Source organism: Protopterus annectens, chromosome 6.part0 (assembly GCF_019279795.1).
Source record: "Protopterus annectens isolate FY-2018-M chromosome 6.part0, PAN1.0, whole genome shotgun sequence".
Classification (NCBI taxonomy): Eukaryota; Metazoa; Chordata; order Ceratodontiformes; family Protopteridae; genus Protopterus; species Protopterus annectens.
In genome coordinates this window covers 46,093,264-46,110,188 of record NC_056737.1, presented here as the reverse complement: position 1 = coordinate 46,110,188, position 16,925 = coordinate 46,093,264, and the positions used below count along the sequence as shown (strand labels likewise).

Below are 16,925 nucleotides of genomic sequence, written 5' to 3'. Positions count from 1 at the left end.
GGAATCATGTGCAGACATACAGGACATACAAGACAGATAAGATGGTGCTGCAGATAAAGGGATGGGGGACACCATGATTAGAGATAGGTAGGGGACATAAGAGGCAGACCTGTGTCAAGCTTGAGAACAGTGAGAATATATTCCTTACCCTCAGAACTGCCATCATTGTCTCATGCAGCAGCTCTCTGGGACAGTGCCAGATGTGGCATTGTCTTTGCAGTGTGATGCAGAATCTTTTCAACCCTCTGATACATGTACAGAGGCCTCTCTCCACTGTATCCTCCATTAGCACTGTCAGCTCCTGCTGGGTGACAAAATTGCCACCTCCATTACTACTGCTCCAGGACAGTGCCATTGCACCAGCAGCTAGGGCAGAGCTACTTGACACACTTGAAGCAGGTGTGGCAGGGGTTGTGGAAGCAACACAGACAGATTGTGACCCTGAAGTGCTGGATGTCTGTGCTGTCATCGGTGGGGATATGGTAGGCCGAGCCACAGTGGTCAGTGTACCTCTCTGTGCTGTTGATAATTCATTTTTCAGCAGCAAGTTATGTAAACAGCAGATTGTTAATAAATTATAACACACCACACCAAGAGAGAAAAGTGGGTGAGATAAACAAGAATAGCTACATGGCATGCTACAGTACTGTATTTTTTAAATAAACTTGGTTTGGCAATATGTAAACAATTATGATAATTTACTGTTGTACACCTTTGCTACATCCATACAGGATGGAAAGATATTTATGTCTCACAGAATCAACAAACCTCACTGTTGTGATATAATAAACAGCAGCTTTATTTCCCTCTGATGGATAGGAAATAAGCATTCTAATTTAATTATTGCAAATGCCATCATCTAATTCTTCCTGACATGTTGCTGTTAGTATTTTATAAATAATTACCCAGTAATAAAAAGTAATTGTTGCTTCTGTTTACTGAACCCACATAAAGTTCAGATGGTGTTTGCATTGCCTAATGCAAGGAACAAGAGTTATTGGGGAAGGCACGTATGCTTGGAGATGTGCTCAAGATGCTATTGCTTGAGTGAATGAACATAAAATTATGGCTTGAATTTGTACCTGAGAAATACTTACACCTTTCCTCTCTCAGTTGAGTTAATCTCTCCTGGCGTGCCTCACAGATTGCAACTATCTCCTCTGCAGCTGTACAGTACCAATAGAAAATAAATATGTATGCAAGCATAGTGAGTACCTGCACTGACTGGCTAGATCATTAATGCCATGTCATAGACAGGTTATGGGTCAGTATACTTACACAACTTGGGGGTGTTCATAGTTCTAAAGTTTTAGAAGGTCCTACTTGCATTTCTTAAGGTCACTATAGTGGTGACAGTGTTCCCCATTGCATGGAATACCTGTTGAGTTGAAGACAGCCTTGACTAAGCTATTCAGAGCCTATACTGAGACCTTGTATAGTCCCCGTGCAGTAGCCTTTGGCTGTAGTGCTTCATGAGGAGTGCTACAAATATGCTGGACACCTCAACACCCCCACCATTGTACTCTAAATTTAGCATCATTCTCTCCCTCGCCAGATATGTCTGCAAAACTCAAGCTAACAAAATATGTCTGAATTGGTACCCAACGCAGATCTGGCATATTACTGGTATTTGTTCAAAGACACAAAGCCTTGATAACTACACTTGCACAATTGAAAGCAGATGAATTCCTTGACAGAAGTATTGACACTACTGACATCACATAGCAACAGAGGTGTGCAACATGGCATTGAGATTTGCTATTTGTGATATTCAGCCTATTAGCAAGGGTTCCATTGTTCAATGTTTAATGGCATGGCTTTTAAGACTTGTAGTTAGGAAGGAGAAAGATGATGAATTCTGGCATATTATCATGTTGGGGTTTACACAATGTTAAAATATTATTGTAACAGCTGGAAATTGAAGCCATGGGATAAAGGATCCAATAAATGAAACTTAATTTTGTAACTGGAATTGCCACAGGAGAAGTACCATTCTAGCATAGAAATTAGATATATGATAATTTCAGAATGAATGGAGATTCACATCAGAGACCTATATGTGTGTGACTGTAATTCTTTCCTGGAATACATTCCTATGTAAAAAATCAATATTTCTGTTTGTAAATATATTTCAGATAGATGCAGCTGAATGTGCTGATTAAGGCAGGTTGGTTTATGTTGCATACATACATACTTCACAAAACATAACTCTCCTAAATACATAGATGGGATATGTCAAAAGCTATGACGATTATACAAAAGTATTGTCCCATTCATACATGTGCAAGTGAATATAATATTAAATGTCATCATTCTCATGTCTAGGAATTTAGACATACATTAGCTTGAGGTTATAATTGAAAAATGATGATATATGCTAAACAGAAAAGCTTAATTATGCAAGGATTACTGATAAATTGCAAAAAACAGGTTTAACATTATCATTTTTCTTTAGTGTTACAGTCCTAATCAAAAATTATGAGAAATGGACTTCCTACACCCTTTGTAAAAAGTATCTTGTAGCATGATTTGAACTCTTAATCAGCAGTATTCTTTATCTAAAGTCACTGCACTTACACCTTGTGCACCAGATATATTTTTATGACAGGTGAAATTTCTCCTTTCAGTACTGTCCAGAGTGCAGAGGAAAGTGTGCCTTTGCCAGGCATGTTTGTGCTACCTAAGGCAGCCCAAACTAAATTTTCACTTTTTTCCTTAAGGGGTGAACCATGTTTGCATGCTGCCAAGTGGAGAACAAATCAATCTTAAAATTAAATAAAAAATAAATGTATATATTGTGAATAATTGCAATGTGATCTGTAAACATCTTGTACCACAGAATTTGACATCTGTCAGATACATTTTCTGAAGTAATAACTATCCATGTTGCGGAAGGCCATGCAAAGAAGCCAGGCATATTTGCTGTAGCTAAGGCAGCCTAAACTAAATTTTTCACTTTTTTCCTTAGGCTGTGAACTGCATTTGTATGCCACTGAAAGGAGAAGAAAGTAAATGGAGAAGATGTTAAAAAATAAATATATGATAGAGAAAAAAGAGAAATTTAGTCAAATGTAATGAATGGGTATATGTAGCAATGACCAGAGCAACAGTGCATACCACCTGATGTTGAAGTATCAGTAGCCTTTGATGAGGATGGTGGAGATGAAGAAGCACAGTCTGGAGATGCAGAGGATCAGTCTGACACTGAGGCATGGCTTCAATATCCCCTGCCCATATATTGGACAGTCAGTATGCCTACGCATACCCATGACACAGAGACCTGATATAGGGCAAGCTGAGGTTGACACAATTGATCAGGCCTGTGTGGTTACTCCAGTTGCAGAGCCATTTGCTTCTCCTGGCAGCTATTGTGAGGGAATGGTGCCACACAGGAGTGTTGGTAGAGGTGCTCAAAAGAGACATGCTGTCCACTCTCCTCCTGATGCTGGAGTATCATTAAGTGCCACCAGACATATGTGACTCCCTGAAATATATGGGCAATTCCTTAGACAGGATGAATGGCACACTGGCTCAGGCAGTGTCTTTGGTCAAAAGTCAGTTGGAGAGGTTGGACATCCATGTGGCCAGATAACCACTACATTGTTTGGTGTTAGCAGATGTAGCAAAGTAAGATCCCTCTCCTGTAATGACACTATACTTACTTCTCCATCAGTGATTGTGGTGTCCACACCCAGATGTGGTAGGCCACAGAGTTATGATCCTGGATATAGTCATGAGAGCTCATCAAGCAGAAATCCTTCACATTTAGATAGCACCCCAACTTCTAGCTAGGGCTGTGGAAATTGCAGAGCAACTCCTGGCAGAGGTGGTTTTCATGCTTGGGGTGATGACATTGAACTGAGTACTCTACCGTGCATACCTCACACCTGTCTGAGATGCCGGGATGTAATGCTAACACAGTGCTTGATTGTGTTCATATACACACACACACACACACACACACACACACACACACACACACACACACACACACACACACACACACACACACACACAACAGAATTCACTTCCCCATACCACTTCATGCACATGCAAACTATCTAAACGGTAAAGCTGAGTGCTATACATCTGGTCTTACTAGCCCTGAGCACTGTATATTCTGAGAGACACATATTTCTTCCTTACACACACTCAGTTCTTTGGTGTCAGCCTTGCCCTCCTACCCCCCCCCACACACACACACACACACTGTACAGTTGATGATGATGACTGTGCACTGCCCTTTGCACATGTCATTGTGACTTAGGGTTGCATATATGTCTCATGCACACAGTGAATAGCTAATGCCTGGTTATTCACAAGTTTGCATTTATCAATATACATTACAGAAGAAAATTTGTTGATTTCTTGTTCATACTCATTTGTGAATGATTTCTTCTATAATTGTTGACCCTCATTACATCTAAGTTAGCATTGTCATAACAGTAATGGAAGCATTAGGTACTGCAGTCTTGACTCTTGGTATAGTTGTGCAAATGAGGGTATAATTGACCTAATCCATATTTTATAGATGATGGTCAAGTGAAAAATGCTTGATGCACAGTACTGTTTGGGATACATAAGTGAATATAGCAAAAATCTTACAGAGGAGATATTACTAACTGCACACCTTAGGGAAATGATCTGTCAGGAGCATATACATATTTCCATATGAGAATAATCAGTTCTATAACATATTTATTAATTGTGACAGGTTCCAGGCTTACTTTGTCATTTGTACAGATACAAATTGTGTCCTTTGGGGTTGTTTCTGTTTGCTGCCATCAGAACACAACCATTACATGGTTAAGTAAAGGTTCTGCTGTTTAAAAGGTATCAAATTTCCTATTTATATGTGTGTGATCTTAGGCTTTAAGCTAAGTAATGGGTGTGTGTTTGTAATCCTTTGCCTCTTAGCCAGAGCCCGGGCATACTGTGCACACCTCCATCTGCCAGCACCATCTGTAGATGGTGGTTCTGCTTAATTTGTATCTGGGATGGGAGGGTGGCCTAATGGTTAAGGTGTTTGCCTTACAAACACAAGGTGCAGGGTTTGAGTCTCACAAGGGATAACTGGCTAGGCTTAAAATGGCTTGCAAGGGCAGTTAGCTTAGTCCTAACCTATGAATGTATGCTGCTGCTGGCCTGCCTGTGTTCTTTGAAATTGTGGTCCAGCTCATAGCTTTCCTTGTTGAAGCTGTTTCCTGAGTATTATACTGTGCAAATATTTCAGCAGACATGCCTGGGTCGTACTGCAGTGCACTTCCTGATGTGTCTAAACAACAGAACCTTGATTTCATCAATCCAAACAAATGTTCTATGATAGTCCAGGTTTGACCATGGGCCTCATTGTATCTTTACTCAGTGGTGTTATTTGGATTTCACATAGGTGTCATGAGCCAGAGCTCCAGTGCATAACCTGCATCCTCCATCCAACATTCCTTAAGGAATGTCACCTCTAAAAAACCTGGTTTATAGTTTGCAGGTATAAGTGCGTGTGTCTGTATGAGTCATGTAAACTGCCTGGGTTGCCTGCACAGGTATATTAGATGATCCTTTGGGTATTGAAAATTTAATTAATTATTACTTTGTAATACTGTAACAATTTTAAGCAACTTAAATGCAGTTGCTAATAAAATAACTTATCTATATAACAGACAACATGTACTATATATTACAACTTACAGCTTTTAATGTACAAAGATTTGCTTTCAGTACAGATACAGATGATGATTCTCCATTTACCTCAGAACTGATGTTCCTACAAAAATACCTGAACTGACACCATTTAGTGTTACAGTCTTTTTATACAGTTATTTTCATGAAACCTGGATACATCTGTTGCTTTGGTATTTGCTTGATGTCATGCAGTCTGCTGATAAGCTGAATTTTGTTCTGTTTCAATGTGAATTATGTGGCAACCTTCAAGACTTGGGTGCAATCCTTGTCTCCAGTCATCCTTGTAGTTGTACTAGTCAGGAATTCATTCTTATCTGCAGCTTCCCTTGCAACCATACTTGTCACAGTATACAGTATGGGTGCCAAACATATACAGTAATTAACTGCTCGATTTTTTTCTACTTATTTTCAGCTAAGAAAGTTATTTATATATATATATATATATATATATATATATATATATATATATATATATATATATATATATATACTAACAAACAGAAATGTACATGCAGTATTGTAAGTGTTTACATGCATATCTTCTAACAGGCATTACAGACAAGATGACAGTTTATAGAGTGTAAACCTTTTCTACTGATGTAACTCCTTCCCTGTTCCCCAGGTGAGACTTTTATTTCTGTCTGTGTGCAATCAATGAACCCTAACACTTCAGGAAAGTGTGCTACTATACAGAATTAATGTATGGTTCTTGATCTCTCTCCTGTGGGGATTGTTGAAAACAGATAAGCTCCCTGGCATGTAGCAGCATTGCATTTAAAATATGACACAGTATTCTAGAGGCTGATGCCATTGACACCCCTAATATATCCCACTGTTGGTCTCTGGAAAGTAGCAGTAGCTAGTATAGGTAATACCTTTGTTTTCACTGGGATGAGTTCTCCAATGATTTCCCTGGGGCCTGAGATGGGGGCAGCAGAGGATGCATATTTCCTCTAGTGTTTCCCTGTCCACCCTGTATCTCTCAACAATTTCTGTTTCATGCAGTCTTTGATAAATGGGGTCTAAACACCCTTCTTCTTCTTGTCTGTGGTCTGGCAGCAGCGACACCTTAAATTAAACCCTGTTGCACATACAGCAATAATAATATCAGCAGCAACCCCTAGCATGTTTTTTTCTAAGTGTGGACAGCTCAGTAGTGCAGCAGTAGCATTGTCGCCTCACAGCAAGAGATTCCCTGGTTCAGTTCTCAGCTGGAGTGCCTTTTCTGCAGAGTCTGCATGTCCTCCCTGCATTCGTGTGGGTTTCCTCTGGGTGCTCTGGTTTTCTCCCATGTTTCAAAGACATGCAACTGGAGCATTTTTAACCAGGCCTCTGCTGAAAATTGGCTTTATTCCAAGTTGGACTTTCCCGATAAACAAATGTTAAATAAATAAAATAAATAAGTGTAATCCTGCATGTATTCCAGAGTTTTTGGAATACATGGGAAAGACCTACACTGAGTGTACATAATTGCTTTACAACTTCCTGAATAGCTCCACCATATTGGATGGGTTACTTAACATGTACTTTGATTCTTTATGCTTTCATTAACATATAGTGCATGATCGCCATGCTGCTAGCGTGATCACCGTGCCGATGACATGATCACTTCACTTCATGTAGCTGTTAATGAATCTTATTGATTTTGTGTCCCTCTACATGTAAGACACTGTAGTCATTGGGTGCAGCCATTTCAGTTATCAATGCTACTTTTTATGGACTACTATAGCTGGTTTTCTCACATCTATTTTTTTGAACTGTTTAATTGGTGATCCCATACGATATAAACTTCATTGCTCTCCATAATGCTTTGTGGCTCATGTTTCCAATCTTTTTCAACTATTTCAATATTATAATGTTTGCACAATCTCCAGAGCACCAGTCTTGCCATATGATTATGCCTTTCAGGATACAGGCCCTCTGCCGTTATTTATCACCCTCAGCAACAAGATGTGAGACTGTTTCCATTTCCATTTTACAGAATCCTTTTTCTTATACTCATTATTTTATTTTTTGACACATTCAGTAACTGCCTGTTTTTCTCTGCTTCTGGTTTGATTTCCATTCCCACTTGATAAATATATGCAGCTGCTAAACTAAGTAGGAAAGTCATCTGAGACTTGTTCTCATCATGTTTTAAAACTTTCAGTATGTCTGGATGTGGTGAAGTCAGCAGATATTTATGCAGCCCTATGATTGCAGATATATACTTGTAATCAGTTTTGAGGAGGCCCATACCATATTCAGAGTGAGGAATATATAATCTTGGTATACAGTGGTCTTTATATATCATTTGATAAGCGAGAAGCATCATTCTTATTTTTCTGTCCAACTGATCCAATACCTTTTGGAGCCAGTCAGTCATCCCAAAATTGTAAGTTAGAACAGGAAAACAAAGTTGGTTTATAGCTTAGACTTTGTTCCTAGATGATAAGGCTATTTTCAGTATTAATTTTAGTCTTCTAAAGTATCCCACCCTGAGTTTTGTTTGCATTTGTTCATGTTTTATTGTCGATCCTTCATCAATTCCCAAATATTTATACACTCCCTCTTGCTCAAGTGCCTTTACATCACATTCCTGTCACAGACTGGTATTTTGTTGTACTGCAGCTTTCCAGCTTTAAATGTTGCTTTTGCACATCTACGAATACTAAATGGCATTCTTATGTTATATGAGAAAGTTTTGAATGCTTGCAGTTGTGCTTTCAGCTCCTCTTCTGATGAACTACATGGTTTTAAATCATCCACAAAAAGAAGATGAGAAGTCTTTATACTTTGTTGTTTTCTGAGAGTCAAATTGTAACCATGACCAAATCTGTTAAATAGACAACTTAATGGATTAAGGGCAAGACAAAAGAGAAGCAGTGACACCCTGGAATATCCCCCTTTGAATTTTTATCCCTGGAATAATAATTTGTCATTTATCATGGCTTAGCTGCAAAGTGGTTTGTCACTGTTTCATGGTCACTGTAATGTCACTGATCAATGTAGCCTGTATCTTATACTTCTGTAAGCATTCCTTTAGCCATGAATGTGGGATGCTGTTGAATGCTTTTTTGTAATCTATACGTCATACTTAGATTATTCCCCTTTGGTACAATTCTCCATTATGACTTTGTTTAACAACAAATGAGTCTTTGTTCCTTATGATTTTCTTTTGCTACTCTTTTGTTCCAATGCCGTGATTGAGTTTTGTTCTAAATTAAATTTTTTCTCAGGAGAAAATCTAGTTGGCCATCATCAGGAGTTTGCCCTTTTCCCCACTGTAGTGCAATCCTGGAGTTGGTACATTTAGTTGGGGGAGTGTGGGGGTGTACTTGGGCACCTGGGTGGGTTTTAAATTTTGTGGTTTTTGTTATGGTCACTAGATTGGTTGACTATTTTTTCTCCCTGGGAAAAAAATTGCTAAAATGAGGATTCAATGAATTAAGTTTCGATAAATAAAGTTCGACAAAGAGGTATTTGATAAACAGCTCATTCAACAAAGTGATATAGACCCAGTTTTTAGGATATCATGCTGGTTCACTCTTAAGGAGGAGTATCATTTTTCCTGTTGGTGACCTGGTTGGTGTCTGTTCGGAATGTGCATATAAGTAGTTCTTACTCAGGGCCAAATCTTTCTATAAAGATGTTAATACATTTAGCCAGAATTTAAGTACTACAGCTGATCCTAAGACAGTTAGGAGATTTTCTTAATTTTGTTATAGTTTCTCTGGCCATTACTTCAACCCATTTCATATTCCATACATTTGATCTTCTTACTGTTTCTTTTACTTTTTCTGTCCTTTCAGCATCTTTGTTATGCTCCACAGGGTCTTCATAGATATTTATCCAAAATGTGTCTATTTCTTCTTTTGTTGTGTTTTTTCTATTCATTTTACTTCGTGTGCTAATTATCTATAAAACTTTTTTGTGTCATCAATGAATTGCTTATTTTGTACTTATCTTTTATATTTATCTACATATCTTGTAAGTTTTTATGCCTGTGCTCATATCTTTTATTTATTATTCACAATAGTGATCCTGATCTCTTCTGATATTGTGTGTGTGTGTGTGTGTGTGTGTGTGTGTGTGTGTGTGTGTGTGTGTGTGTGTGTGTGTGTGTGTGTGTGTGTGTGTGTGTGTGCATGTGTGTTGCTTTTATCACATCTTTTTAAGTATTTTTGTTGATCTGTTCCCTCTTCTATATTCTTCTATCAGTGACACTTCTTATTTTGGTTTTGTGGTGTCAGTGTAGATGTTGCTAAATTACAACAATCAATGAATATAAGAAATAATAATTATTTGGTTGACATTGGAAGGTGTAATTAGAGTGTAAAGCAAAATTGTTTTTATTTTATGGCTAGTAGTGGGTAGAATACATTGCTTTTAAAAATTAGGAAATTAAATACTATATTTCAATTTAAACAAGGTTTGGAGAGTTTAGTGGGGGAGAGATCCTTTAATTCTAGAGTGTACGGAGGCAACTCTACTGAAGGTTCTCAATTTGAAATATGTAGCACTGTAGCATTGTAACACAATAATGATTAAGAGTGGGTCTAAGAGCATTTTAGTCATGCATTTTGTTGTATTGTTGAATGCAGTAAGAGTTAAGGGATAAGCATGTATGACATTTATAACAAATATTTATAATTTCTTACAGCATACGAATGAATGAGTTCCATTCATGACTTAGTTGTGAAAAATGTCAGATCTTTAGCTTGGTTTCTTGCTTGCTACAGAAGCCCTTTTGACAATAAGCAAACAAAGAAAATTTCTAGCATTTCAGTGACAAGATATTATGGGTCTTTAACACCTACCAACTCAGCCAAAAGGGATATTTAATGCCTCATCTAAAGACTGCATCTGAAGAATTAAGCTCCATCACATGGGACACTCATTTATTTGTAAGTGGTCTTTCTCTTAGAGCAGGGCTTCCTAAACTGTGGGTCGCGACCCCATATGGGGTCGCATATCTCAATGTTGGGGTCACAGTGGCATTGACTGGGAGGAGGCCCACTGGCTGGGAGATTAATTTTTTTTTACTTAACAAAAAAAAAAATTACTTTTTTTTTTTTGTAAGGCTGTTCTTCTTTAAGAACTCCCTTTGCATCTAGTCTTACAGATGGGGAACACAAAAACAGGTCGTAAACACCTGTTGCATCTGTACAACTGATTGTTTATGTCTTCGTCTTCCATGTGCATGGAATTTGAATACCAGAAGATGTTTGGACTGCTGACCATGAACAGACAAGTGAGAGGTAGGTGTGTGTGTGTGTGTGTGTGTGTGTGTGTGTGTGTGTGTGTGTGTGTGTGTGTGTGTGTGTGTGTGTGTGTGTGTGTGTGAGGTGTGTATGTATGTTAGAAGTAGGCAGGTAGGGGTGTGTAAAAGAAGTAGGTAGGTAGGGGTGTGTGTATGTGTTTGTAAGAGGGGAGTAGAGCGGATCATACTACTCAATTGTCTGGATTTTTGCCTCATATCTTTGTTTTTTTTTCTCATAAAATTATGTTTTTCTGGCAAATCCCTAGTAAATCAACGAGGACTGAAGTCAGAGAATAATGGCACACATTTGCACATTAGACTTCATATTCTTAGAAAATTCACACTGATGCAAAACTTGTTATATCAACATTCTAAGTTTGTAAGAGCAATATTTAAAATGTAGCCCTATTTTTGGGCCTTTTGACCCCCCATTATTTGTGGTTTTTGTCCAGATTTCTTGCTCTAAGTCTAAGAGGTTCAGAGGTATGGGGGTGTATGTGTGTGTCATACCTCTCAACTGTACATATTTTCTTAGAATGTCCAGAGTTTTGCCTTTTGGTCTGTTCCTCATAAAAAATGTATTTTTTTTTGGCAAATCACTGGGATGATACGGATTAAGGTTACTAAACAATTATATGCATTTGAGTTTCAGACTTCATATCCCTCAGAAAAATGCATTCTAACACAAATTCTGTTATTCTAGCAACTTTCTAAGTTTATAAGAGCAATATTTAAAATGCGTCCCTAGTTTTGGGCCTTTGACTCCCCCATTATGACAGGCTTTGTCCAGGTTTCTTGCGCTAAGAGGTTGAGGTGTGTATGCGTGCATGAGAGTGAAATGCCCTAGTTAGGGTTAACAGGTGGTTAGTAATTTGCTTAGGCTCAAACCCTATACCTTAGCTACAGGAAACAAGAACCTGAATCCTACCCCAACTACCAAGCTGCATTTTTCAGGAAGCTGACTTTCAGGTGCATTTTTGAAGGAATTTAGTTTCAAGTGCATTTTTAAGGAATTGTAAACTTCAGGGGAAGAGAAGTTTACTGCTGCTCATGCCAATTCTGTTTACAATGTGCAACCGTTTTGTTTAGCAAATGGTATCACTATTGTGGTATAGAATTTTAAAGCAATGTTAGTAGCATGAACCATAGCATATTTGAATTTTTATGCAAAAGGCTGTGGGTTCTACTCCCACAGCATGTAGATGGATTGCTGATACTGTGTTGTATTTTGGGGAGGGGGTGCTGCAGTCCTAAATATGTCCTCCTTTGGATGAGATGCTTAGTAACTATGAACCTGTTGCCATACATTCCCTGGCCTATTGCAATATTACCAGCTTACCATTTTTTAATAGAACATAGGCAATTTATTTTTCAAGGGCAGCAGGCACTGAATTTGTAGCTGAAACAAAACTGTAGATGAAACACTGAAATATAAAGTTGTTTGCTAGCAGCAACCTTTTCATTAGTTACAGATCTCTTTAATGTGGAATTATTCAGAAGACTTACTTCTGCAGAGATTGTGCATATTGACTGATATTGGTTGATTGTAATGACAGAAGTTTGAGTGGCCTTTTATGGTTGAAATGTTCTCAGTTGGGCAGTTTTGTCATTATTGGTTCATATGTTTTATTTCATTGCTTACTGAAAAAATGTTCAAAACTAAAAATTTAAAACATGCTTTAACAAGTGGTCCTGTATTATACAAGGGATATAATTTAATTACTATATATTATAATTTACAGACAGGAAGGTGAATCAAAGAACTTTTGCATGGTCCTAAAAATGTGTTCAGGGGGCCTATGATTTGAAAACAGCCCAAAGGTAAACTTAATCTGCCACTTGCCAGATGCATTTTCTTTGAATGTGGGTTTCAATGCTGTGTTAGTGAATGTGAGTTTCAAAGGCAGAGAAGTTTTAATGCTAAGTCTGTTTTTATTTTGTGAGACTGTATTGCATGTGAGTTTCAAATGCAGAGTATTTTTAATGATAAGTCTATTTTCATTGTGAGGCTGTATTGCTTTGTTTAGCAAATGTCTATCACTGTCTGTGCTAAAAAAATTGAAATAAAAGTTTTAAATTAAATCCAAATATCTGTAATCATTGTAGATGTAAAGCATAAAACAGTATGCACACTGAGAGTTTTGAATAGTGTTTATGGCAGCTGGGGAGAAATAGCTAAGTAGTGGCACACTGGAATGGCTATATTGAGGGAGAATGATTTGGGGGGTTGACCTCTATATCCCAGGTCATGTAAAGCTTTCTCTTGCATAAATTGAGTTGCAAGTGGAAAAAGTTTAAGAAGCCCTGTCTTAGAGTACACCTCAGAAATAGCTTAGGGTGACCTGCTGAAGCAAATTATCAGGTTGTTTTCCCAGTCACAGAAACACGTGACTTCCTTTTGTGTAATGTGATATTGAACCTGATAAGAACTTAACTATTAACTGGCCCACTGAGCAGCATTTCTGCCGGTGATGCTAGTTATACTTGGTGTGGAACTGGGATCTGATCACTGGAGTTTGATAAGGAGCTAGCTAGGGGGTTAGTTATTCAGGGGCAGTCCATGTCCTCAAGCTATAACTTTTTGAATTGTGTTTGAAAATTAGCTTTTAAAAGTAGTAAAAGCTTTCCCCTGCAGATGATCTTTCAGTAACTTCAAGTGGAACAGTTTCAGAGTCAATGTGTATTATTCTGGGCTGTGAATAGTCTACCATTGTTTGAGGGTAAAGGGCTTGCCCCCAGTAATAAAACTAACATTTTACTCAAATCATGTGTTTCAGCTGATCTCTCTGCTTCAAGTTGTCACTTCCTGCCAAACAGCACTGAATAAATGCTGGTTTGATAAGGTGATATATATATATATATATATATATATATATATATATATATATATATATATATATATATATATATATATATAGACACCATACCTCTCAACTGTCCCTGATTTTCAACTCAAATTTTAACTCTGTCCCTCTTAATCCCTCCTACAACTAGTGACTTTTGGAGGAAAGGTGGTGAATTACACTTAAATAATAATGGCAATAATTAAGAGTTATAAACTTCTTTTACTTCAGAAAATGTGTATTAATTCATATGCTCTGATTCTGTCAATGTTTCAAGTTAATAGCACTAATATTTTAAAAGTGCCCCTGATTGTCCCTGTTTTTTTCTTGACTTGTCCCTGATTCTATTGAAATTTGTCCCCAATTGGTTGAGAGGTCTGATAGACACATATATGTATCTCTCAAGATACACTTGCCCAAAATAACAGGAATACTCACTGTGCCATTTAAAAAAAAAACACACACTCCTAACTATATATACCAACCCCAAATTCACACTACAGTGGAGAAAGTGCATAATTCCCCATGTTGGGCAAGTGTTTACTTGCCCTGGTTAAACTGACATGGTTTGGTGTTTCCTGTTGCATGATTGTCTTCCCGGGATTTTCATCTTTGTGCTTCTGAGATTTTGGGATATAGAAGGGGACCCATATATATATATATATATATATATATATATATATATATATATATATATATATATATATATATATGATCATTCTGGTGACAACTAGATGCTGTTCCATGTCCTACAGGAATATTATATCTTAATAGAAAGGCCTGCCCAACAAAGATATTATCTACACCTTGAGCATACATTTGTCACTGGTGTACATTTGATGCTGACTACAGGTCTCTATCTCAGGCTGATTGAGGGTTTAAACTATGAATGAGGGAGCAAGCTAGCAAGCTGGCATTTTAATGCAGCAATGACTTCAGTGAGCTAAGAGTCTGGGCTAAGTGCTGATATCTGAAGCTAAATATAAGTTATACATTAGAAGGATATAGGAGAAAAGGGGGTATATGTTTTACCTTCTGATATTGAAATGTTAACAAAATGAATTAAACTGGTATCTTAGTTAATTCATGTTCTATAATTACAAGATCAGGCTTATTCTATCTGGTTTAATGACTGTGATAACTAAGCATCCCACATATTGCATCCTAGCTAGTTGTGACACAGTAATAGATGCCTATGTAGTAACAGTTTTTTGCAGAAAAGCATTTTTCATTTCTGGACACCACATTTTAGTTTGCATGTTTATTTATTTAATTATAGGAAAGATGTTTTAATTCAAGTTAATTATCAGTTATGTCTGAAGAAAACAATGTTCCGTTGTAAAGAAGCAGCATATTAAAAACCCGGCTTAAATTTGAATTTTGTCTTCCATTCTTTTCTAGATTCCATTGAGTGCCGCAAATGCCCTAAAAATAGCTGGCCCAATGAGAAGCAAGACAAGTGCATGAAGAAAGTAACCGAGTTCCTTTCCTATGATGAACTGCCAGGCATGGCATTAAGTGCAACTTCCATATTCTTAGCAATGGTTACTGCTGTTATCCTAGTACTCTTTGTGAAGTGTCATCACACTCCAATTGTCAAAGCAAACAACAGGGAGCTTAGCTATGTGCTCTTATTTAGTCTTATGTTGTGTTTCCTCTGTTCATTAATTTTCATAGGCCGCCCCACACATACGACATGTATGCTTCAGCAAGTTGCATTTGGCATTATTTTTACATTGTCTATCTCTTGTGTTTTAGCCAAAACTGTTGTGGTAGTCATTGCCTTCAGTGCTAGCAAGCCAAACAGTAACCTGAGAAAATACTCAGGGCCCAGACTGCCTAAAATTTTAGTTATGATCTGTACTGCTGTCCAGGTAACAATATGCATTTCTTGGATATTTATTTCCACTCCATTCCAGGATGAAAATACAACCTCTGTACCAGGGAAGATCATTATAGAATGTAATGAAGGCTTGCCTGTAGCTTTTTGGTGCATGCTGATTTACTTGGGCATTTTAGCCACTGTAAGCCTCATAGTTGCATTTTTGTCAAGAAAGCTCCCAGACAGCTTTAATGAGGCTAAATTTATAACATTCAGTATGATGGTATTTGTAAGTGTATGGGTGTCATTTATCCCAGCCTATCTGAGCACACGAGGGAAGTATATGGTGGTTGTTGAAATATTTGCCATCATATCCTCAGGGGCTGGACTGCTACTTTGTATATTTGTTCCTAAGTGCTACATTATTCTGCTTAGACCAGAAATGAACAACAGAGACCACCTAATGGGGAAAGGTGCATATAAGAATGGAAATTTTTAGATTAAATAGTTCTAAGCAATATATTAAATAGTTCTAAGCAATAGCCGAAATATAGAAGGGGAACCAACTGTATGATTCTTGTTAGAGAAGTGTTAATGCTAAATCAAGGTACAGAAGTATTGGCTTTGTTTAGAATCTTCTATCATTTTAATTTTGCCTCTGATTAATTTTCAGTATGTTAATGATGACATTAATTGTTCTTTTCAAATAAGCTTCTTAATTTATGATGGTGTTGATGAAACTGATGTTCCAGAACAGTGAAGCTAATGATGGAAGGCAGCAATCTAATCCTATATTATATGATTCTACCACAATGATTCTGGCACAGTGTTGTTATTTGAGATGTTTCTTCTAATTATGGAATATAAGTATGCTTTATTTGTTATGGTATAACTTCAAGACAATGTTTTATTAGCTTGTCAATAGTAATTTGTGGGTAAGAAATGAAGGCACATTAGTTACGTACTATTTAGTAAAAGCCCAAAAGAGGTCTTACAAAAATATAACTGACTGGATGCTTTATAAATACTTGAGCCTTTATGTCATGTAACTATTGTCTACAGCTGTCTCAGAATGAGGAAGATTTCATCTTCTCTTGCAAAGAGCTGCTGTCAGCTTGAGAATGAGAATGGTGGGTACTCATCTGAAGAAAGGTTTTTAGCAGAGGAATATGCAGTAATTGAGGTAAGGCAAGTATGCATGCTGATAGTACAGAAAGATTAAGTTTAAATGAAGATCAGCACAGATCACCATCATAGAGAAGGTGAAAATTGTCCAGAAGTGGCTAAACCCAATAAGTATTGCAATCCAGATAATGCTGGGATGTTCAGCAAGAAAAAC

General features: G+C 37.4%; 1 protein-coding gene across 1 annotated transcript in view; it reads left to right on the top strand.

Moving 5' to 3' along the window:
* Positions 1-16,085, top strand: part of LOC122803760 (vomeronasal type-2 receptor 26-like) — an 88,314-nt gene extending 72,229 nt beyond the window's left edge. Inside the window, exon 3 of the mRNA XM_044073451.1 lies at positions 15,166-16,085. Within this exon, the coding sequence (XP_043929386.1) occupies positions 15,166-16,085 (920 nt within the window). The remainder of the gene's footprint in view (positions 1-15,165) is intronic.
* The last annotated feature ends 840 nt before the right edge of the window (positions 16,086-16,925 follow it).